This window comes from Carcharhinus amblyrhynchos, unplaced genomic scaffold, assembly GCF_965287045.1.
Source record: "Carcharhinus amblyrhynchos unplaced genomic scaffold, sCarAmb.v2.hapA scaffold_58, whole genome shotgun sequence".
Lineage (NCBI taxonomy): Eukaryota > Metazoa > Chordata > Chondrichthyes > Carcharhiniformes > Carcharhinidae > Carcharhinus > Carcharhinus amblyrhynchos.
The window spans coordinates 648,825-674,639 of record NW_027649798.1 but is presented as its reverse complement, the minus strand read 5'-3'; the positions used below and the strand labels follow the sequence as shown (position 1 = coordinate 674,639).

General features: G+C 48.9%; 1 protein-coding gene across 1 annotated transcript in view; it reads right to left on the bottom strand.

Annotated features, from left to right (window-relative positions):
• The window catches only part of LOC145337677 (tau-tubulin kinase 1-like), a 145,552-nt gene that overhangs the window by 31,010 nt on the left and 88,727 nt on the right, over positions 1-25,815 (bottom strand). The window contains exons 11-13 of the mRNA XM_080182501.1: positions 25,410-25,564; positions 21,618-22,116; positions 20,638-20,907 (exon numbers count right to left, since the gene is read on the bottom strand). Coding sequence (XP_080038627.1) covers positions 20,638-20,907; positions 21,618-22,116; positions 25,410-25,564 — 924 coding nt within the window. The remainder of the gene's footprint in view (positions 1-20,637; positions 20,908-21,617; positions 22,117-25,409; positions 25,565-25,815) is intronic.

Genomic DNA, 25,815 nt, shown 5'->3' with positions numbered 1-25,815 from the left:
TTAGATACAGAGTAAAGCTCCCTCTACACTGTCCCCATCAAACACTCCCAGGACAGGTACAGCACGGGGTTAGATACAGAGTAAAGCTCCCTCTACACTGTCCCCATTAAACACTGTAAAAAGTCTGACAACACCAGGTTTTAGTCCAACCGATTTGTGGTTGGACTAAAACCTGGTGTTGTCAGACTTTTTACTGTGTTTACGCCAGTCCAACGCCGGCATTCCCACATCATGCCCATCAAACACTCCCAGGACAGGTACAGCACGGGGTTAATTACAGAGTAAAGCTCCCTCTAAACTGTCCCCCCATCAAACACTCCCAGGACAGGGACAGCACGGGGTTAGATACAGAGTAAAGCTCCCTCTACACTGTCCCCCATCAAACACTCCCAGGACAGGGACAGCACGGGGTTAGATACAGAGTAAAGCTCCCTCTACACTGTCCCCCATCAAACACTCCCAGGACAGGGACAGCCCAGGGTTAGATACAGAGTAAAGCTCCCTCTACACTGTCCCACATCAAACACTCCCAGGACAGGGACAGCACGGGGTTAGATACAGAGTAAAGCTCCCTCCACTATGGCACGGTTGTGATTTAGTTTTTGTTTTACAGAGAGAGCTTGCTGATTCACTGGGATCTTTATGATTCCCTATGCTGAAGTCGCCCCGTGGCACCGATGGCAGTGGGGGACATTGGGAGGAGGGGGTGGGAGCTGAAACTCCCTAATTGTTCAAACATTTGGATTTTTTAAGAATTGCTACTGCAAAGGCTTTATGCAGGAGATCAGAGTTGTCTGTGAGAGAGACTGCTAAGCCCTCACTGCATCCACTCTCCTCACACAGTTGCCCCCCCCATCCCTCCCCAGGCATCTCTGTTGGGGCTAAATGCTGGGACTGATGAACAGAGTGCCAGATGATAGTATGTGAGGGTGGGAAGTGCTGGCAATCATCATGATGACCTACTGCGAAGGGCCAGGGAGGTGCACGAGATTTCCAGACAGGCTGTCAAGAGAAAGATCTCACTCCGAGAAACCTGTCTGAAGACAAAAGAGGAACCTGTAAAGATGAATTTGTGCCTTTGTGGAGCTGAGAGTTTGGTGCCAGTGTGACTGTGCTGAGGTCAGAGCTGTTTGCTGGACTCTGTACCCTCCCCTGTTCCTGTGCTACACCCTGTTTTATTCAGACACTAATCAAAGAGACTGACTCTGCAAGCAGCACTGTGTAAATTCTCAGAGCTGGAGGTAGCTGGGGAAACAGAATGTTTGGTTGGGTTGGAGAGAATCTAACTTTGATCAGCAAGTTACTGATTAAAAGAAAAAGATGAATCAGTCTGAGAGACAAAAGCAACTACAGAGAAAGGCTGGTCTGAAAAGCTTTAATAAGATCTAGGGAAATATACAGATTGTTTACATTCCATACAAGGGAAAAAAGGCACAAATTCAAGTTTACAGTTCCGCGGAGAATCCTCGTGTCCACTTGTGTAGCAAGCATTTCCTTTTGGAAATCATATTGTCCAATAATTTGCATTATTTACAGCTCAGATCATTCCATGCAAATGAATACTCTCGCTGGCTTATAGGGTACATTATTATACAGGTAAATCTTTGTAAAATTAAGATATTCAAGTGCAGAGAGCTTGAGAAACATGCATGGATTCTCCACTCCTTATTCACAGTTTTTAAAACCCCAATTCAAACAGGTTAGCAGAACGAATTGTGATTAAATTGGTCAGTTAGACAAATACTCTACCAACCGCTAAGTTCAAAAACCCAGTCTTCTGTCCAACATTCATCTGATTAACAGGAAAGAATAGCATCCCCAGTGTCCCAGTGCAGCACACCCTTCCTGTACACCAATGTCCCAGTGCAGTATACTCTTCCTGTATGCCATGGTCAGTGTGCCAATGCAGTGTACACTTCCTGTATACCATCTCCAGTTTCCCAATGCAGTGTACCCTTCCTGTATACCACCCCCAGTTTCCCATTACAATGTACCCTTCCTGTATACCACCCCCAGTTTCCCAGTACAGTGTACCCTTCCTGTATACCATCCCCAGTTGCCCAGTACCGTGCACCCTTCCTGTATACCATCCCCAGTACAGTGTACCTTTCCTGTATACCACCCCCAGTTTCCCAGTACAGTGTACCTTTCCTGTGTACCACCCCCAGTTTCCCAGTACAGTGCACCCTTCCTGTATACCACCCCCAGTTTCCCAGTACAGTGTACTCTTCCTGTATACCATCCCCAGTTGCCCAGTACAGTGCACCCTTCCTGTATACCATCCCCAGTACAGTGTACCTTTCCTGTATACCACCCCCAGTTTCCCAGTACAGTGTACTCTTCCTGTATACCATCCCCAGTTGCCCAGTACAGTGCACCCTTCCTGTATACCATCCCCAGTACAGTGTACCTTTCCTGTATACCACCCCCAGTTTCCCAGTACAGTGTACTCTTCCTGTATACCATCCCCAGTTGCCCAGTACAGTGCACCCTTCCTGTATACCATCCCCAGTACAGTGTACCTTTCCTGTATACCACCCCCAGTTTCCCAGTACAGTGTACCTTTCCTGTATACCATCCCCAGTTTCCCAGTACAGTGTACTCTTCCTGTATACCACCCTCAGTTTCCCATTACAGTGTACCCTTCCTGTATACCATCCCCAGTTTCCCAATGCGGTGTACCCTTCCTGTATACCATCCCCAGTTTACCAATACAGTGTACCCTTCCTGTATACCATCCCCAGTTTCCCAATGCGGTGTACCCTTCCTGTATACCATCCCCAGTTTCCCAGTACCGTGCACCCTTCCTGTGTACCACCCCCAGTTTCCCAGTACAGTGTACCCTTCCTGTATACCACCTCCAGTTTCCCAGTACAGTGTACCCTTCCTGTATACCATCCCCAGTTTCCCAGTACAGTGCACCCTTCCTGTATACTGTCCCCAGTACAGTGTACCCTTCCTGTATACCACCCCCAGTTTCCCAGTAGTGTACTCTTCCTGTATACCATCCCCAGTTTCCCAGTACAGTGTACTCTTCCTGTATACCACCCCCAGTTTCCCAGTACAGCGTACTCTTCCTGTGTACCACTCCAGTTTCCCAATGCAGTGTACCCTTCCTGTATACCATCCCCAGTACAGTGTACCCTTCCTGTATACCATTCCCAGTACAGTGTACCCTTCCTGTATACCATCCCCAGTTTTCCAGTAGTGTACTCTTCCTGTATACCATCCCCAGTTTCCCAGTAGTGTACCTTTCCTGTATATCACTCCCAGCTTCCCAGTACAATAGTCATCGAGTCGTACAGCCCAGAAAAGGCCCCACGGTCCATCCAGTCCGCACTGACAATATCTACCACTAAAGTCACGCTAATCCCATTGTCCAGTAATTGTCCCACATCCCTGAATATTATGTTTCAAGTGCTCATCCAAATATTTTTTAAAGATTGTAAGGTTTCCAGTCTTCACTACCTTCCCAGGCAGCACATTCCGGATTCCCACCTTCCTCTGAATGAAAAAAAAGTTTTCAAATCCCCTCCAAACCTTCTGCCCCTCACCCTAAAACTATGTCCCTTCACAATTAATCCTTAACTACTCCCTACTCACCCTGTCAGTGCCCCTCAGAATCTGAGACACCTCAATCATATCAGCCTTCTCTGCTCTAAAGAAAACAGCTCCAGCCTGTCTAGTCTCTCCTTATTGCCCAAGTGCTCCATCCCAGGCAGTATCCTGGTGAACCTCCTCTGTACCCCCTCCAATGCTATCACATCCTTCCTGTAGGGAGGTGACCAGAACTGTGCGCAGAACTCCAGCTGTGGCCTCACCAACGCTTTGTACAATTCCAACATTAACTCCCTGCACTTATACTCGATATCCCGACTGATGAAAGAAAGTGTCCATTTGCCTTTTTAACTATCCTAATCACCTGCTCTGCTGCCTTAAGGGATCTGGGAATAATTATCCCAAGATTCCTCTGTTTCTCTGAGCCTCCCAATGTGCCGCCATCCATTAAATACTCCTGCATCTTGTACACCTTCAGTGCACCATCCCACTTTCCCAGTGCAATGTCCACTTCCTGTACACCATCCCACTTTCCCAAGGCAGTGTACACTTCCTGTACACCATCCCACTTTCCCAGTGCAACGTACACTTCCTGTACACCATCCCACTTTCCCAGTGCAATGTACACTTCCTGTACACCATCCCACTTTCCCAGTGCAATGTACACTTCCTGTGCACCATCCCACTTTCCCAAGGCAGTGTACACTTCCTGTACACCATCCCACTTTCCTGGGGCATTGTACACCTTCTTGCGTCTCCCACCCTGTTCCAGATCACAGGATATTTCCAGGAACCAAGCCTATTTGCTAGGAATCCCCAGGGAAGCCTAAAACACAATGCTGGTGAACTCCTGACAGGAATCCCCAACAAGAATCCAGCTGCTGCCAGAGCCCCTGGATATGTCCAACAAGAACAGATCCTGCTCGACATCACATCTGTGAAAAGAAGTGAGGATCCAGAATGTACTAGAGCCAGATATCTCTCCCCGTTAATGATAACAAAGGTGTGTATTGTGACCCACAGGATGATTGATTCCCTGCACTGTGCTATATACATTCACTCATAGCTCTGCATGCAGCAAGTTAGAGTCCTTACACTGCCTGCGATAGAAGGCCAGATGGGAATAGACAGACAATGAAGGTGGAGGTGAAAGGACAAGTCCATATGTAAGTAACAAATTCACATGCAACAACTCAAAGATTCAACCCTAGCACCATGCTTGACAGACACACAGACACACGCGCGCACACAGACACAGACACACGCGCGCACACAGACACAGACACACGCGCGCACACAGACACAGACACACGCGCGCACACAGACACAGACACACGCGCGCACACAGACACAGACACACGCGCGCACACAGACACAGACACACGCGCGCACACAGACACAGACACACGCGCGCACACAGACACAGACACACGCGCGCACACAGACACAGACACACGCGCGCACACAGACACAGACACACGCGCGCACACAGACAGACACACGCGCGCACACAGACAGACACACGCGCGCACACAGACAGACACAGACACACGCGCGCACACAGACACAGACACACGCGCGCACACAGACACAGACACACGCGCGCACACACACAGACACACGCGCGCACACAGACAGACACACGCGCGCACACAGACAGACACACGCGCGCACACAGACAGACACACGCGCGCACACAGACAGACACACGCGCGCACACAGACAGACACACGCGCGCACACAGACAGACACACGCGCGCACACAGACAGACACACGCGCGCACACAGACAGACACACGCGCGCACACAGGCAGACACACGCGCGCACACAGGCAGACACACGCGCGCACACAGGCAGACACACGCGCGCACACAGACAGACACACGCGCGCACACAGACACAGACACACGCGCGCACACAGACACAGACACACGCGCGCACACAGACACAGACACACGCGCGCACACACACAGACACACGCGCACACACACAGACACACGCGCACACACACAGACACACGCGCACACACACAGACACACGCGCACACACACAGACACACGCGCACACACACAGACACACGCGCACACACACAGACACACGCGCACACACACACACAGACACACGCGCACACACACACACAGACACACGCGCACACACACACACAGACACACGCGCACACACACACACAGACACACGCGCACACACACAGACACAGAATACTTATTCACCAGAGAGAAGGACTTGGTGGATGATGAGTCTGGGAAAGGATGTGTAGATAGTTTGAGTCATGTTGAGATCAAAAAGGAGGAGACATTGGGGTTCTTGAGAAACATTAAGGTGGACGAGTCCCCAGGACCTGGTGGGATATACCCCAGAATTCTGAGAGAGGCAAGGGAGGAAATTGCTGGGGCCTTGAGAGAAATCTTTATATCCTCACCGGCTACAGGGAAGGTCCCAGAGGATTGGAGAATAGCCAATGTTGTTCCTTTGTTTAAGAAGGGTAGCAAGAATAATCCAGGTAATTACAGGTCAGTGAGCCTTACATCAGTGGTAGGGAAATTATTGGAGGGGATTCTTCGAGACAGGATTTATTCCCACTTGGAAATAAGTGGATGTATTAGTGAGAGGCAACATGGTTTTATGAAGGGGAGGTCGTGTCTCACGAACTTGATCGTGTTTTTCGAGGAAGTGATGAAGATGATTGATGAGGGTAGGGCAGTGGAAGTTGTCTACATGGACTTCAGTAAGGCCTTTGACAAGGTCCCTCATGGCAGACTGGTGCAGAAGGTGAAGTTGCATGGGATCAGAGGTGAGTTGGCAAGGTGGATACGGAACTGGCTCAGTCAAAGAAGACAGAGGGTAGCAGTGGAAGGATGTGTTTCTGAATGGAGGGCTGTGACAAGTGGTGTTCCTCAGGGATCAGTGCTGGGATCTTTGCTGTTTGTAATATATATAAATGATTTGGAGGAAAATGTAACTGGTTTGATTAGTAAGTTTGCGGACGATACAAAAGTCGGTGGATTTGTGGATAGTGATGAGGACCATCAGAGGATGCAGCAGAATATAGATCAGTTGGAGACTTGGGCAGAGAGATGGCAGATGGAGTATAATCCAGACAAATGTGGGACAATGCATTGAAGAACATAAGAAATAGGAGCAGGAGTAGGCGATCCAGCCTTTCGAGCATGCTCCGCCATTCAATAAGATCATGGCTGATCTGAAGTGAATCAGTTCCACTTTCCCACTTTCTCCCCATAACCCTTAATTCCCTTGTCTATCAGAAACCTATCTATCCGTGACTAAAATATATTCAACGAGGCAGCCTCTACCACTTCAATGGGTAGAGAATTCCAGAGATTCACCACCCTTTGAGTGAAGAAGTTCCTCCTCAACTCCATTCTAAACCACCTTATTTTGAGGCAGTGCCCTCTAGTTCTGTTTGGAAGGTCTGATACAGATGCAAAATATTCAGTAAATGGCAGAACCCTTAAGAGTATTGATAGGCAGAGGGATCTGGGTGTACAGGTACACAGGTCACTGAAAGTGGCAACACAGGTAGAGAAGGTAGTCAAGAAGGTATGCGGCATGCTTGCCTTTATCGGCCGGGGCACTGAGTTTAAAAACTAGCAAGTCATATTGCAGCTTTATAGAACCTTAGTTAGGCCACATTTGGAATATAGTGTTCAATTCTGGTCGCCACACTACCAGATGGATGTAGAGGTTTTGGAGAGGATACAGAAAAGATTTACCAGGATGTTGCCTGGTATGGATGGCATTAGCTCTGAGGAGAGGTTGGAGAAACTCAGTTTGGTCTCACTGGACTGACAGATTGAGAGGGTGACCTGATGGAAGTCTACAAGATTGAGGGCCATGGACAGAGTGGATAGTCAGAAGCTTTTTCCCAGGGTGGAAGAGTCAATTACTAGGGGACACGGGTTTAAGGTGCGAGGGGCAAGGTTTAAAGGAGATGTACGGGGGGAGATTTTTTTTATACATAAAGTAGTGGGTACCTGGAACTTGTTGCCGGGGGAGGGAGTGGAAGCGGATATGGTAGTGACTTTTAAGGGGCGTCTTGACAAATACATGAATAGGATGGGAATAGAGGGATATGGTCCCCGGAAGGGTAGGGGGTTTAGTTAAGTCGGGCAGCACGGTCGGTGCAGGCTTGGAGGGCCGAAGGGCCTGTTCCTACAACATAGAACACTACAACACAAGCAGGCCTTTCAGCCCACAAGTTCCTGTGCTGTAATTTTCTTTGTTCTTTGTACCCTGCCTAGTCCAGTTAGAATTTTATAAGTTTCTGAGAACCCCCCTCATTCATCTGAACTCCAACGAATACAATATCCTAACAGTTAGGATATCTCTCCCCATATATCAGTTCCGGAATCAGCCTGGTAAACCCTCGCTGTGCTCCCTCGAGAGCAAGAACATCCTTCCTCAGAAAAGGAGACCAAAACTGTACACAATACTCTAGGTGTGGCCTCACCAAGGCCCCTGTATAATCACAACAACACATCCCTGCTCCTGTACTCAAAACCTCTCACAATGAAAGCCAACAAACCATTTACCTTCTTTACCGCCTGCTGCACCCGCATGCTTACCTTCAGTGACTGGTGCACAAGGACACCCAGGTCCCTCTGCACACTCCCCTCTCCCAATTTACACCCACTCAGGTAGTAATCTGCTGCCTTGTTTTTGCTTCTTAAGTGAATAACCTCACATTTATCCAAATTATACTGCATCTGCCATTGATTTACCCACTCACCCAACCTGTCCAGATCATTCTGAAGGATCTCTGCATCCTCGTCACAGTTCACCCTCCCACCCAACTTAGTATCGTCTACAAACCTTGAGATGTTACATTTTGTTCCCTCATCCAAATCATTATGGGCGGCATGGTAGCACAGTGGTGAGCACTACTGCTTCACAGCTCCAGGGACCTGGGTTCGATTCTCGGCTCGGGTCACTGTCTGTGTTGAGTTTGCACATTCTCCCCGTGTCAGTGTGGGTTTCCTCCGGGTGCTCCGGTTTTCTTCCACCGTCCAAAGATGTGCGGATTAGGTTTATTGGCCATTCTAAATTGTCCCTTAGTGTCTCAGGATGCATAGGTTAGAGGGGTTAGTGGGAAAACATGTAGGGATATGGGGATAGGGCCTGGGTGGCATTGTGGTTGGTGCAGAGTAAATGGGCCAAATGGCCTCTTTCTGCACTGTAGGATTCTATGATTCTATATATTGTGGATAGCAGGGGTCCCAGCACCAATCCCTGTGGCACCCCCACTAGTTACTGCCGGTCAATTTGAAAAGTACCCATTAATTCCTACTCTGTTTCCTCTCTGCCAACCAGTTTTCTATCCATCTCAGTATATTACCCCCCAAGCCTTCTGAAAGTCTAAATAAATCATACCCACTGGTTCTCCTCCGTTAACTCTACTAGTTACGTCCGCAAAGAATTCCAATAGATTTGTCAAGCGTGGTTTCCCTTTCATAGAATCCCTACAATGCAGAAAGAGGCCAATCAGCTCATCAAGTCTGCACCAACCACAATCCCAACCAAGTCCTATCCCCTAACCCCATGCATTTACCCTAGCTAGTCCCCCAGGCACTAATGGGGCAATTTAGCATGGCCAATCCACCTAAGCCACACATCTTTGGACCTTGGGAGGAAATCAGAGTATCCAGAGGAAACACTCGCAGACACTGAAAGAATGTGAAAATTTCACACACAGCGACCGAGGCCCGAATTGAACCTGGGTCCCTGGCACTGTGAAGCAGCAGTGCTAACCACTGTGCCATCCCAATTTACTCTGCAAATCCACACCGACTTTGTCTGATTATACATGACTGCCTGATTATGACAGAAGCCAGAGGGTGGTTGTAGAGGGTTGTCTTTCAGACTGGAGACCTGTGACCAGCGGTGTGCCTCAGGGATCAGTGCTGGGTCCACTGTTATTTGTCATTTATATTAATGATTTGGATGAGAATATAGGGGACATGGTTAGTAAGTTTGCAGATGACACCAAGATTGGTGGCATAATGGACAGTGAAGAAAGTTATCTCCGATTGCAATGGGATCTTGATCAATTGGGCCAGTGGGCTGACAAATGGCAGATTGTTGTAGCGGGAGATTTTAATCTCCCTGGGGTGGATTGGAAGGTGCCTAGAGCTGGGGGTTCGGACGGGGAGGAATTTGTAAGATGTGTATTGGAAGGATCCTTGCAACAGTATGTAGATAGCCCGACTAGAGAGGGGGCGATACTGGATTTAGTTCTGGGAAATGAGCCGGGTCAGGTGGTTGAGGTTGTGGTAGGCGAACATGTGGCTAATAGTGACCACAACTCTGTCTACTTTAGGATACGAATGGAAAAAGACGAGAGCTGTCCTAAGGGAAGGGTGCTAAATTGGGGGAAGGCTAGATACAGCCGGATTAGGCAGGGGCTTAGGGATACAGACTGGGATAGGCTGTTGGAAGGCAAGACCACGTTAGGCATGTGGGAGTCTTTCAAGGGAAAACTGCAAAGGGTGCAGGAAAGGCATGTGCCGGTTAGGAGAAAGGATGGGAAAGGTAGGATTAGGGAACCGTGGATTACTAGAGATAGAGAAGACCTGGTTAGGAAGAAACGAGAGGCGTAAACTGATTCAGAGGGGGGGTGGGATCCTGAGTAGCAGGGGTGAAAGTGAGGGGGGCATAGATGGGGACTGAAATGCACGGCATCGTGGGGGTGAAACGGAGCAGGGTTTGAAATGCGTATACTTTAATGCGAGGAGTATTCGCAATAAAGTGGATGAACTTGCAGCGTGGATCAGTACCTGGGACTTTGATGTTGTGGCCATTTCAGAGACATGGATAGAGCAGGGTCAGGAATGGTTGTTGCAGGTCCCGGGGTTCAAATGCTTCAGTAGGAGTAGAGAAGGAGGTAGAAGGGGGGGAGGGGTAGCATTATTAGTCAAGGATTGTATCACAGTGTCAGAGAGGAAGTTTGATGAGGACTTGTCTGTTGAGGTAGTATGGGCTGAGATTAGAAATAGGAGAGGAGAGGTCACCCTGTTGGGAGTCTTTTATAGACCTCCTAAAAGTTCTAGAGAGGTTGAGGAAAGGATTGCGGAGACAATCCTGGTTAGGAGTGAAAGTAATAGGGTAATTGTTATGGGGGACTTTAACTTTACTAATATTGATTGGAATAGCTATAGCTCAAGCTCATTAGAGGGGTCAGTTTTTGTACAAAGCGTGCAGGAAGGTTTTTTGACTCAGTATGTTGACAGGCCAACTAGAGGTGAGGCTATATTGGATTTGGTGCTGGGAAATGAGCCAGACCAGGTGCTAGACTTGGAAGTTGGTGTGCATTTTGGTGATAGTGACCACAATTCAGTTACGTTCACCTTAGTGATGGAAAGGGATAGGCATGAACCTCGGGTCAGTAGTTTTAGCTGGGGGAAGGGTAATTATGAGGCTATTAGGAGAGAATTAGGAAGCATAGGTTGGACTAGGAGACTACAGGGTCTCGGAACGTCCGAAATGTGGAGTTTTTTCAAGGAGCAGCTACTGCGAGTCCTTGATATGTATGTCCCTGTCAGGCATGGAGGAATTGGTCGAGCTAGGGAACCGTGGTGCACTATGAAAGTTGGTTCGCTGGTTAAAAAGAAAAAGGAGGCTTATGTCCGGATGAGACTTGAGGGCTCAGGTAGTACACTAGAAAGCTTTAGATTGGCTAGGAGGGAGTTAAAGAGTGAGTTAAGAAGGGCTAAAAGAGGACATGAGAAGACTTTGGCTGATAGGATTAAGGAGAATCCTAAGGCGTTCTATAGATATGTTAAGAACAGAAGGTTGGTTAGGGCATGATTGGGGCCAGTTAGAGACAGCAGTGGGAATTTGTGTGTGGAACCGGAAGAGATTGGAGAGGCATTGAACCAATATTTCTCTTCGGTGTTCACGCAGGGGGACATAAATGTAGCTGTGGAGAACATTGGGTTACAGGGTTGTAAACTGGACAGTATTGCAGTTGATAAGGAGGATGTGCTAGATATTCTTGAGGGTTTGAAAATAGATAAGTCCCCTGGGCCGGACGGGATTTACCCTAGGATTCTCTGGGAGGCAAGAGAGGCGATTGCAGAGCCTCTGGCTCTGATCTTCAGGTTGTTGTTGGTCATTGGTATAGTGCCAGAGGATTGGAGGATAGCGAATGTTGTCCCATTGTTTAAGAAGGGGAACAGAGACTTCCCTGGGAATTATAGACCGGTGAGTCTTACTTCTGTTCTGGGTAAGGTTTTAGAAAAAATTATTAGGGATAGGATTTATAGTTATTTGGAGAGTAATGAATTGATTGGAGATAGTCAGCATGGTTTTGTGGAGGGTAGGTCGTGCCTTACTAACCTTATTGAGTTTTTTGAGAAAGTGACCAAAGAGGTGGATGGGGGTAAGGCAGTTGACGTGGTATATATGGACTTTAGTAAGGCGTTTGATAAGGTTCACCATGGTAGGCTTCTGCAGTAAATGCAGATGTATGGGATTGAGGGTGATTTAGGTAATTGGATCAGGAATTGGCTAGCGGATAGGAGACAGAGGGTGGTGGTTGATGGTAAGTATTCGTCATGGAGTTCAGTTACGAGTGGTGTGCCTCAGGGATCTGTTTTGGGGCCACTGCTGTTTGTAATTTTTATAAATGATCTGGATGAGGGTATAGTTGGGTGGATTAGTAAATTTGCTGATGACACCAAAGTCGGAGGTGTGGTAGATTGTGAGGAAGGGTGTCTTAGTTTACAGGGAGACTTGGACAAGTTACAGAGCTGGGCCGAGAGGTGGCAGATGGAGTTTAATGCAGAAAAGTGTGAGGTAATTCACTTTGGCAGGAATAACAGATATGTAGAGTATAGGGCTAACGGTAGGACTCTGAATAGTGTGGACGAACAGAGGGATCTAGGTGTATGTGTACATAGATCCCTGAAAGTTGGGAATCAAGTAGATAGGGTTGTTAGGAAGGCATACGGTGTCTTGGCGTTTATTGGTAGGGGGATTGAATTTAGGAGCCGCAGCGTCATGTTGCAACTGTACAAAACTCTGGTGCGGCCGCACTTGGAGTATTGTGTGCAGTTCTGGTCCCCACATTATAGAAAGGATGTGGAGGCTTTGGAGAGGGTGCAGAGGAGGTTTACCAGGATGTTGCCTGGTATGGAGGGGAGGTCCTATGAGGAGAGACTGAGGGATTTAAATGTCAACAAAGATTGACAAAGAAGTTGATAAAGAAGGGTAGGAGAAACTATGAAGCTGGGCTAGCACTTAATATAAAAAAGGATAGCAAGAGTTTTTATAAATATATAAAAAGGAAGAGGCTGGCAAGGGTGAACGTTGGTCTCTTAGAGGATGAGAAGGGGGACTTAGTGGTAGGGGATGGGGATATGGCTGAGGTCTTGAATAACTTTTTTGTTTCTGTCTTCACGGAGGAGGACGTGAATAATTTGCCGGATGTTAGAGATGGAAAGGTGGTAGGACTGGAGGGTCTTAATGACATTACTGTTACTAGAGAGGTGGTGCGCGACAGACTGGAGGGGCTGATTGTGGACAAGTCCCCAGGACCGGATGGAATGCATCCGAGGGTTCTGAAAGAAATGGCGGAGGTGATAGTGGATGCCTTGGTGGTTATTTTCCAGACGTCGCTGGATTCCGGGGAAGTGCCGGAGGATTGGAAAACGGCTAATGTTACGCCGTTGTTTAAGAAGGGTGCCAGGCAAAAGGCGGGGAATTACAGGCCGGTTAGTTTAACGTCTGTGGTAGGTAAAATGTTAGAATCCGTCATTAAGGAGGAAATTGCGAGGCATCTTGAAGGGAATTGCTTGATAGAGCAGACGCAACACGGTTTCATTAAAGGGAAGTCGTGTCTGACAAATTTACTGGAGTTCTATGAGGATGTGTCTAGGGCGGTGGATAGAGGAGAGCCGGTGGATGTGGTCTTTCTGGATTTTCAGAAGGCGTTTGATAAGGTACCTCACAAGAGGTTACTGCAGAAGGTCAGAGGACATGGAGTTGGGGGTAGGGTGTTAGCGTGGATAGAGGATTGGTTGTCAAATAGGAGGCAGAGAGTGGGGGTCAATGGGTGCTATTCGGATTGGCGGTTGGTGACTAGTGGAGTGCCCCAGGGGTCGGTGCTGGGGCCTCAGCTATTTACCATTTATATAGATGATCTGGAGGAGGGAACCGAGTGTAGGGTGTCGAAATTTGCTGATGACACCAAGATTGGGGGAAAGGCAAATTGTGCGGAGGGTGTGGAGAGTCTGCAGAAGGATCTAGATAGGCTGGGCGAATGGGCCAGGAAATGGCAAATGGAATTTAATGTTGGCAAGTGTGAGGTGGTCCACTTTGGTAGGAAGAATGGTAGGAAGGACTATTACTTACGTGGCGAAAAACTGCAGCAGGCGACGGTGCAGAGGGACCTCGGGGTCCTTGTGCATGAGTCGCAAAAACCCAGCCTGCAGGTGCAGCAGGTGGTCAGGAAGGCGAATGGGATGCTGGCCTTCATAGCGAGGGGGATTGAATATAAAAGTAGGGAGGTCTTGCTGCAGCTGTATAGGGCATTGGTGAGGCCGCAGCTGGAGTACTGTGTGCAGTTTTGGGCGCCGCACCTGCGCAAGGATATTTTGGCCTTGGAGGGAGTGCAGAGGAGGTTTACTAGGCTGATACCGGAGTTGAGGGGGTTGAGCTATGAGGAGAGGCTGAATAAACTAGGCTTGTACTCGTTAGAGTTTAGAAGAATGAGGGGAGATCTCATTGAGACGTATAAGATGATGAATGGGATGGATAGGATAGAGGTGGAAAGACTCTTCCCGCTCAAAAAAGACAGTAGGACTAGGGGGCACAGCCTCAAGATAAAGGGGGGGCAGTTCAGAACGGAGTTGAGGAGGAACTTCTTCACTCAAAGGGTGGTGAATCTCTGGAATTCTCTGCCCGTTGAAGTGGTGGAGGCTGCCTCGCTAAATATTTTTAAGAAGCGGGTTGATGGGTTTTTGATAAGAGAGGGGATTAAGGGTTATGGGGAGAGGGCGGGAAAGTGGAACTGAGCCACGACAGATCAGCCATGATCTTATTGAATGGCGGGGCAGGCTCGAAGGGCCAGATGGCCTACTCCTGCTCCTATTTCTTATGTTCTTATGTTCTTATGTTGTAGGTAAAATGTTAGAATCCGTCATCAAGGAGGAAATAGCGAGGCATCTTGAGGGGAACTGCTTGATAGAGCAGACGCAGCACGGTTTCATTAAAGGGAAGTCGTGTCTGACAAATTTACTGGAGTTCTATGAGGATGTGTCTAGGGCGGTGGATAGAGGAGAGCCGGTGGATGTGGTCTTTCTTGATTTTCAGAAGGCGTTTGACAAGGTACCTCACAAGAGGTTATTGCAGAAGGTCAGGGGGCATGGAGTTGGGGGTAGGGTGTTAGCGTGGATAGAGGACTGGTTGTCAAATAGGAGGCAGAGAGTGGGGGTCAATGGGTGCTATTCGGATTGGCGGTTGGTGACTAGTGGAGTGCCCCAGGGGTCGGTGCTGGGGCCTCAGCTATTTACCATTTATATAGATGATCTGGAGGAGGGAACCGAGTGTAGGGTGTCGAAATTTGCTGATGACACCAAAATTGGTGGAAAGGCAAATTGTGCGGAGGGTGGGGAGAGTCTACAGAAGGATCTAGATAGGCTGGGCGAATGGGCCAGGAACTGGCAAATGGAATTTAATGTTGGCAAGTGCGAGGTGGTCCACTTTGGTAGGAATAATGGTAGGAAGGATTATTACTTACGTGGAGAAAAACTGCAGCAGGCGACGGTGCAGAGGGACCTCAGGGTCCTTGTGCATGAGTCGCAAAAACCCAGCTTGCAGGTGCAGCAGGTGGTCAGGAAGGCGAATGGGATGCTGGCCTGCATCGCGAGGGGGACTGAATTTACCAAATTGACACTATTCTCCCCTGAATCTGGCTAAGTCAGGGGTTCTATTCGTAGACACGCAGGGTAGAATAGGTGTAGGGTGATGCGGCGGCGCGGGCTTGTTGGGCCGAAGGGCCTGTTTCCCGTGCTGGGTTGTTCTTTGTTCTTTGAATATAAAAGTAGGGAGGTCTTGCTGCAGCTGTATAGGGCATTGGTGAGGCCGCAGCTGGAGTACTGTGCGCAGTTTTGGGCGCCGCACTTACGCAAGGATATTTTGGCCTTGGAGGGAGTGCAGAGGAGGTTTACTAGGCTGATGCTGGAGTTGAGGGAGTTGAGCTATGAGGAGAGGCTGAATAAATTAGGCTTGTACTCATTAGAGTTTAGAAGAATGAGGGGAGATCTCATTGAGACGTATAAGATGATGAATGGGATGGATAGGATAGAGGTGGAGAGACTCTTCCCGCTCAGAAAGGATAGCAGGACTAGAGGGCACAGCCTCAAGATAAAGGGGGGGCGGTTCAGAACGGAGTTGAGGAGTAACTTCTTCACTCAAAGGGTGGTGAATCTCTGGAATTCTCTGCCCGTTGAAGTGGTGGAGGCTGCCTCGCTAAATATTTTTAAGACGCGGGTTGATGGGTTTTTGATGAGAGGGGATTAAGGGTTATGGGGAGAGGGTGGGAAAGTGGAACTGAGCCACGACAGATCAGCCATGATCTTATTGAATGGCGGGGCAGGCTCGAGGGGCTAGTTGGCCTACTCCTGCTCCTATTTCTTATGTTCTTATTATGTTCTTATTTGAGGTTGTTTTCGTTAGAAAGGCGGCGGCTAAGAGGGGACCTTATTGAAACATATAAGATGATTAGAGGTTTAGATAGGGTGGACAGTGATAGCCTTTTTCCTCGGATGGAGAAAGCTAGCACGAGGGGGCATAGCTTTAAATTAAGGGGTGGCAGTTATAGGACGGAAGTCAGGGGTAGGTTCTTTACCCAGAGGGTGGTGAGGGATTGGAATGCCCTGCCTGCTGCAGTTGTAAATGTGCCTAGTTTGGGGGCGTTTAAGAGATCCGTGGATAGGTTTATGGATGGTAAGGGATTGGTTTCGGTTAGAGGATCATTGCTTTTTAACTGGTCGGCGCAACATCGTGGGCTGATGGGCCTGTACTGCGCTGTAATGTTCTATGTTCTATGTATGTCAGGTCTAAGCAGCTGGGAACGGAGAGAGCGTTGGAGGAATACAGAGAGAGTAGGAGGGATCTCAAACGGGGAGTTAGAAGAGCAAAGAGGGGGCATGAGATGGCTTTGGCAGGTAGGGTTAAGGAGAATCCAAAGGCGTTTTACTCCTATCTTAAGAACAAAAGGGTGGCTGGGGTAAAATAGGTCTTCTCAGGGACAGACGTGGGGAATTGTGCTTTGAGGTAGAGGGAATGGGGGAGATCCTGAATGAATACTTTGCGTCGGTATTCACGAAGGAGAGGGGCTTGATGTCTAGTACAGTCACTGAGGGAGCAGTAGACCAATTGAAAGATCTATCCATTACAAGGGAAGAAGTGTTAGGGCTTTTAGATGGCATTAAAACTGACAAATCTCCGGGGCCCAATTGCATTTATCCTAGGCTGCTTAGAGAGGCGAGGGATGAGATTGCTGGGCCTCTGACGCAAATCTTTGTCTCTTCTTTGGACACAGGTGAGGTCCCAGAGGACTGGAGGATAGCGAACGTGGTACCGTTGTTTAAAAAGGGTAGGAGGGATAGCCCGGGTAACTATAGGCCGGTGAGCTTAACGTCAGTGGTAGGTAAGTTGATGGAGAGGATTCTTAGGGATAGGATGTATGCGCACTTAGAGCGTTGCAATCTGATAAGGATACGCAGCATGGCTTTGTCAAGGGGAAGTCTTGCCTTACAAATCTGGTAGAATTCATTGAGGAGGTGACAAAAACGGTCGATGAAGGACAAGCCGTTGATGTTGTCTATATGGATTTCAGTAAGGCGTTTGACAAAGTCCCTCATGGTAGGTTGGTACAGAAGATTAAAGCTCATGGGATATGTGGTCAGGTATCTAGATGGGTAGAGAACTGGCTTGCAAAGAGGAGTCAGAGAGTAGTAGTGGAGGGGTCCTTTTCTAGCTGGAGGTCTGTCACTAGTGGTGTGCCACAGGGCTCGGTACTGGGACCTCTTCTCTTTGTAGTGTATATAAATGATTTGGAAGAGGGAGTAGGTGGTGTGATCAGCAAATTTGCTGATGACACCAAGATGGCTGGATTGGCGGGCAGTGAGGAGCAGTGTCTGGCAATACAGCGGGATATTGATAGGCTGGTTGATTGGGCAGATACATGGCAAATAGAGTTTAATCCGGATTAATGTGAGGTGATGCATTTTGGCCGGAATAATGTAGGGGGAAGTTATATGATAAAGGGTAAGCCTGTAAGGAGTATAGAATCGCAGCGAGACCTGGGGGTGCAAGTGCACAAGTCTTTGAAGGTGGCAGTGCAAGTGGAGAGTATGGTGAAGAAAGCCTATGGTATGTTAGCCTTTATAGGAAGGGGTATAAGAGCTGGAGTCTAATGTTGCAGTTGTACAGAACGTTGGATAGGCCGCATTTGGAGTACTGCGTCCAGTTCTGGTCGCCTTACTACCGGAAGGACGTGGAGACTCTGGAGAGAGTGCAGAGGAGGTTTACCAGGATGTTGCCTGGTATGGAAGGACTGGGGTATGAGGAAAGATTTAATAAATTGGGGCTCTTTTCCCTTGAAAGACGCCGACTGAGGGGGGATCTAATAGAGGTATATAAGATTATGAAGGGTATAGATAGAGTGAACAGAGGTAAGATATTTCCTATGATAGAGACATGTAGGACAGGGGGCCATGGACTTAAGGTGAGGGGGGAGAGGTACAACACAGATATTAGAGGGAGGTTTTTCACACAGAGGGTAGTGGGGGTATGGAATGCTCTGCCAAGTAAGGTGGTGGAGGCAAACACGCTAGAGCCATTTAGGAGTAACTTAGACAGGCACATGACTGGGTTGGAGATGGGTGGATATAGGAGATTGTTTTAAATAAGGGTCATTAGCATTGGGGCGTCCCTGGTAAGGTAAATGGGTATGGTATGATAATAATGTTTTTCTCTTTTCATTCACAGGTTTTAAGTCGGTCCATCTCATGTCCAACAAGGGGCATACACGAGATGGGTCGTACTGGGGCTGCTCTTGGTTGTTCGGGATTGGCCTAGTGCTTCATGTCGTTAGTGTGTGCCTAAACTGGACAAGATACTGGGCAAGACGACAGCTCAGTGACTATCGCTGATTGCTGTGCAGACACCTGGATTTGGGCCGGTGTCTGTGGGAGTTTGCGCATTCTCCCCATGCTTGCATGGGTTTTCTCCGGGTGCTCCGGTTTCCTCCCACAACCCAAAGATGTGCTGTTAGGCTGATTGGCAGGAATAAATTGTCCCTAAATCAGTTTCCCTCAATCTGGATGGCCATAAAACATTCAACGCCGGCACATCCACATCACAAAACATTAGACAGGGGTCGTGGGGAGGAAAGAGGGGGACTGGTGGTGTTGAGATGGCGGCGCAGGCTCGTTGGGCCGAAGGGCCTGTTTCCCGGGCTGATTTTGTTCTTTGCTCTTTGAGTTTAATTTAGATAAATGTGAGGTGATGTATTTTGGTAGATTGAACCAGGGCAGGAGTTACTCAGTTAATGGTAGGGCATTGGGGAGAGTTACAGAACAAAGAGATCTAGGGGTACAGGTTCATAGCTCCTTGAAAGTGGAGTCACAGGTGGACAGAGTGGTGAAGGCGGCATTCGGCATGCTTGGTTTCATTGGTCAGAACATTGAATACAGGAGTTGGGACGTCTTGTTGAAGTTGTACAAGACATTGGTAAGGCCACACTTGGAATACTGTGTACAGTTCTGGTCACCCTATTATAGAAAGGATATTATTAAACTAGAAAGAGTGCAGAAAAGATTTACTAGGATGCTACCGGGACTTGATGGATTGAGTTATAAGGAGAGGCTGGATAGACTGGGACATTTTCCCTCTGGAGTGTAGGAGGCTGAGGGGTGATCGTATAGAGGTCTATAAAATAATGAGGGGCACAGATCAGATAGATAGTCAATATCTTTTCCCAAAGGTAGGGGAGTCTAAAACTAGAGGGCAGAGGTTTAAGGTGAGAGGGGAGAGATACAAAAGGGTCCAGAGGGGCCATTTTTTCCCCCAGAGGGTGGTGACTGCCTGGAACAAACTGCCAGAGGTAGTAGTAGAGACGGGTACAATTTTGTTTTTTCTAAATGCATTTAAACAGTTACATGGGTATGATGGGTATAGAGGGATATGGGGCAATTGGGACTAGCTTCGGGGTTTAAAACAATAATGGCGTCATGGACAAGTTGGGCCAAAGGGTCTGTTTCCATGCTGTAGAACTCTATGATGAGTACATGGGATTTAGTGGGATTGAGGGTTATAGATAGGCCTGGTAGGTAGGGTGCAACTTGTGGGCCGAAGGGCCTGTTTGTGCTGTAGTGTTCTATGTTCTATGACTCTACTATTTCCAGAGCCACTTCCTGAAGTACTCTGGGATGAAGATTATCAGGACCTAGAGATTTATCCACCTTCAGTCTCATCAATTTCCCCAAAACCATTTCTCTATTAATGCTGATTTCCTTCAGCTCCTCACTAAACTTGTTTCTCTCAGAACTTGTACATTATTCATGTCTTCCTCTGTGAAGACTGAAGTACAAATTTAATTCCTTGGCCATTTCTTTATTCCCCATTAGGAATTTTCCTGTTCGTGACTGTAAGGGACCTACAGAGATCACTCATAGGCCGGGGCGGGTCGCTCGGAGATCGGGGGGCTGGGGAAATCACTCAGAGACTGGGGTGGGTCACTGGAGTGCATTGTGCTGATGGCCCAGTGTGCTTAACACACAGTATATTGAAACCAGATATCATATAGAATCTATACATTGCATAACGACTCTGAACTCAGTCTGTGAAACATGCAGATAGAAGCGTCTGTGTAAACTGTCTGCTGGGGGCCAGGATTAGGCAGCTTCACATTATTGCCGTTAGTTGTTGCTGAACCCCACTGGAGCCCCCAGAATTTGGTCAGCTCCTCTTGCCCCCCCGCCCCTCCTTGACCCCAGCACCCCGGGTCAGCTCTTGGACACAAAGCGAGCCCACACTTGCTGCAGCTGTGTTCGTGAAATACGTAGGACGGAGGGCATCATCCGGTGGCTGCCCGGGATCAGGGGCATGTGTCTCCGTGACGAAGGTGGCATGCGTGCTGGGCTGCTCTCTGCTGAGCGACTCCTCTGCAGGAAGGTACTGCTGGGGTGAGGGTAGTGCTCAGTGTCCAGAGATGAGGAGGAAAACACAGAGGAAGCCAGTCTCCTGAGAGGGCTGTATCGCGGGATGGAATGATGCGCTAGCTGGTCCGGGTCCCCCTCCTCAAACTGAAAGACAAACCCAGGCCGAGGCCACAGTCAGAGGCACAAGAGGTGAGAATACGAATGCTCAGTGAGCTGGCCCAGGGACCCGAGTTCCATTCTAGGTCAGCAGCCTGAATTCACCCAAAGAACAAAACACTGACCATGAGTGACCGTGGGCTGGCTGTCCAACACCAATCCATCTCACTCAGTCAGTCAGAAACAGAATGAAGCCACTCACATCTACCTGGAGCTGCAAAAACACACCCACTACATTCACTGATAACCCAAACCCCTCAAATCAACACTGCTAGCTCCAACTGGGTCACTGCCAACAATTGCACCCAGCCAGGGGAAGGTCACATATGCTGCAGCTCACATCCCCGCCACCCCCACCCCCCAAATCCAAAACAGGGGCGGGACGGGGCAGGGCAGGGTGCAGCGTGAGCCTGGGGGCGGGGGAGGAGGCGGCGCGAGCGGGGGCAGGGGCGGCGCGGGCCTGGGGGGAGGGGGCAGGCGACGGTGCAGCGCACACATGGTGTGGGCAGGGGGTGCAGCATGGGCCTGCATGGGCAGGGGCACAGTGCGGGCACAGATGGGGAGGGGCACCGTGCAGGCATGGATGGGGGTAGGAGAATGCAGTGAGATGGCGCTGGGCTCCTGAGTGGGATTAGCCCTTCCCTCTGTGCCAGGTGTCAGTGCCCACCCTGCCAGTGCCCACTATTTCCAGTACTCACCTGTGGCTCTGAGCCGGAGAGGTCAGAGTCTCTCCTCCTGCAGTGGGGAGCTGGTTGCGAATGGTGTAATGGTGAGCGTCCAGGGCTTGGTGCCCGAGGTGGTCTCATACTCTCTCTGTGCACACTATCCTGATCTCCCTTCACCTTCACCTCCTGGTTCTTGGGTCTGGTTGCTGCCTCTGCTCCCTCCAGTGGGCGCAATTCCTCTGGCTCCTCGTCTGTTGTTCCTGATGAGCTGGCCTCCACGCCAGGATGGAAATCTTTGAGTTCAGTCCTGTCAATAATGACCCAATCTTTACTGTCAAAGTCTTCCTCCTCAGCGAGAGGCACTGATCGAAAGGCTGTACTCAGAGCCTCGTGTTCCACCGAGGCAGAGGCCTCCATCTTTCCACTGCACTGCTTCTCACCTACACCATGTCCTGTGTTCACTGACAACATCTGTGCTTGTTGTGAGGAGTAGACCTGTCGTGAGGGAGATCCCATATAGTCCATCCGTGATCTGAAACATGTCAACACTTCATGTCACAAAGTAAACACTAACATTTATCATGCTTCACAATCTCAGCAGACACCAAGTTAGCACACAGCCATGACAATCTACCACTGATCAGATAACACATGGACCTCAGCACATCAAACAGCTGAACTGTCGGCTCAACGTCACTGCCCTTTGAGATATTACACATCCAAAAACAACATACAACATTCTCACCGTTCACAGTAAACTCAGCAGCCCAATAGCTTAGTCCAAAGGAAAAAGGAAGCAAGACAGACAAAACCCTTTAGGAATATATGATGTGGAGATGCTGGCATTGGACTGGAGTGCGCATTGTAAGAAGGCTCTCAACAGGTTAAAGTCCAACAATTTGGAATCATGAGCTTTCGAAGCACTGCTCCTTCATCAAGTGACTGATGAAGGAGCTTGAATAAACTGTTTTCAGTAAGACGGAGGCTGAGGGGAGACCTGATAAAGGTTTACAAAATGATGAGAGGCACAGATAGGGCGGATAGTCAGAGGCTTTTCCCCAGGGTGGAAGCGTCACTTACACGGGGGCACAGGTTCAAGGTGAGAGGGGGACAGTTTAAAGGAGATGTGCGGGGGAAGTTTTTCACACTGAGAGTGGTGGGTGCCTGGAATGTACTGCCAGACAGGGTGGAGGAAGCAGATGTTAAACCTCTCAGTTGCAATTTAATAATAAAAGATAATACATAAGAACATAAGAAATAGGAGCAGGAGTAGGCCATCTAGCCCTTCGAGCCTGCCCCGCCATTCAATAAGATCATGGCTGATCTGTCGCTGCTCAGTTCCACTTTCCTGCCCTCTCCCCATAGCCCTTAATCCCCTCTCTTATCAAAAACCCATCAACCCGCATCTTAAAAATATTTAGCGAGGTAGCCTCCACCACTTCAAAGGGCAGAGAATTCCAGAGATTCACCACCCTTTGAGTGAAGAAGTTCCTCCTCAACTCCGTTCTAAACCGCCCCCCTTTTATCTTGAGGCTGTGCCCCCTAGTCCTACTGTCTTTTTTGAGCGGGAAGAGTCTCTCCACCTCTATCCTATCCATCCCATTCATCATCTTATACATCTCAATGAGATCTCCCCTCATTCTTCTAAACTCTAACGAGTACAAGCCTAGTTTATTCAGCCTCTCCTCATAGCTCAACCCCCTCAACTCCGGCATCAGCCTAGTAAACCTCCTCTGCACTCCCTCCAAGGCCAAAATATCCTTGCATAAGTACAGCGCCCAAAACTGCACACAGTACTCCAGCTGCAGCCTCACCAATGCCCTATATAGCTGCAGCAAGACCTCCCTACTTTTATATTCAATCCCCCTCGCTATGAAGGCCAGCATCCCATTCGCCTTCCTGACCACATGCTGCACCTGCAAGCTGGGTTTTTGCGACTCATGCACAAGGATCCCGAGGTCCCTCTGCACCGTCGCCTGTTGCAGTTTTTCGCCCCGTAAGTAATAGTCCTTCCTACCATTCTTCCTACCAAAGTGGACCACCTCACACTTGCCAACATTAAATTCCATTTGCCATTTCCTGGCCCATTCACCCAGCCTATCTAGATCCTTCTGCAGACTCTCCACACCCTCCACACAATTTGCCGTTCCCCCAATCTTGGTGTCATCAGCAAATTTCGACACCATACACTCGGCTCCCTCCTCCAGATCATCTATATAAATGGTAAATAGCTGAGGCCCCAGCACTGACCCCTGGGGCACTCCACTAGTCACCATCCGCCAATCCGAATAGCACCCGTTGACCCCCACTCTCTGCCTCCTATTTGACAACCAATCCTCTGTCCACGCTAACACCCTACCCCCAACTCCATGTCCCTCGACCTTCTGCAATAACCTCTTGTGAGGTACTTTGTCAAACGCCTTCTGAAAATCCAGAAAGACCACATCCACCGGCTCTCCTCTATCCACCGCCCTAGACACATCCTCATAGAACTCCAGTAAATTTGTCAGACACGACTTCCCTTTAATGAAACCGTGCTGCGTCTGCTCTATCAAGCAATTCCCTTCAAGATGCCTCGCAATTTCCTCCTTAATGACGGATTCTAACATTTTACCTACCACAGACGTTAAACTAACTGGCCTATAATTCCCCGCCTTTTGCCTGGCACCCTTCTTAAACAACGTCGTAACATTAGCCGTTTTCCAATCCTCCGGCACTTCCCCGGAATCCAGCGACGTCTGGAAAATAACCACCAAGGCATCCACTATCACCTCCGCCATTTCTTTCAGAACCCTCGGATGCATTCCATCCGGTCCTGGGGACTTGTCCACAATCAGCCCCTCCAGTCTGTCGAGTTTTCTTCACAAATTCACCTTATTCTCTTTTACAACTCCCCATACATACCCAACACTCAGTGCCAACTGGAACCCCTTTATATATCTCGGGTGACTACTCGATTAACGTACAAATTAGATTTAAAGTGAAGGTTGCAGTTTACCCATTCCTCACCACAGGCACATTAGCAACATTTAAGAGGCATCTGAATGGATACAAGACTAGGGAGGGAATAGAGGGATATGGACCGAGTAAGGGCAGAAAGTTTTCTTTTAGTTAGGACATCATGATCTGCATAGCCTTGGAGGGCCGAAGTTTTCTTTGTACTTTGTATTTGAATACAGCCAGCTCCCAATACACCACTGAGAGAATGCAGGGGTAGCGACATTAGTTTGGGGATTGATACAGGGCTATGGGGAGAGCGCGGGGCAGTGGGATTAGTTTGGGGATTGCTACAGGGCTATGGGGGCGGGGGGGAGCGGAGTGGGGCAGTGGGATTAGTTTGGGATTGATACAGGCCTATGGGGAGAGAGCAGGGCAGTGGGATTAGTTTGGGGATTGATACAGGCCTATGGGGAGAGAGCAGGGCAGTGGGATTAGTTTGGGGACTGATACAGGCCTATGGGGAGAGAGCGAGGGCAGTGGGATTAGTTTGGGGATTGATACAGGGCTATGGGGAGAAAGTGGGGCAGTGGGATTAGTTTGGGGATTGATACAGGGCTATGGGGAGAGAGCGGGGCAGTGGGATTAGTCTGGGGATTGATACAGGGCTATAGGGAGAAAGTGGGGCAGTGGGATTAGTTTGGGGATTGATACAGGGCTATGGGGACAGTGGGACAGTGTGAAGAACACAATGATCATTCTAACACTGGTTCACCTTTAGCTGTTCACACCCAGCTGACAGACTGAATATTCCTGCTGCTCTACCAGGTTCTCAATTCTCTGCAGCAGATCTATAGGTCCCCCCCGCCACTATTCTGAAACACTCACCGCTTCTCAAGTCCATCTCCCCGGGCATCGGCTGTCGACAGCCTGTCAGACTCAGGGCTGTTTACCCGTCGATATCTCAGTGAGGGCTGCCGTTCAGGAACAGGTGAGGCCGGACATGGACCTCGACTCAGTTCATCATCCAACACGCACTGCGTCTGTATTGACAGAGGGAGAAGTTACAATGGATCCACAAGAGCCAACACCTTAGAATATTAGCCTGGTTTCTGCCCGTATTTCTATATTGATGTTTACACAGCTCCCTCTCACTGTCACTCAGTAACTCTTCTCCCTGGTAACACAGTGTACTGTTTGTATATTGACGTTAATCCAGCACCCTCATTCAGTAACTCCTCTCCCTCCAGTGCCGTGTTACTGTCTGTGTCTCTACTGATGTTAATCCAGCTCC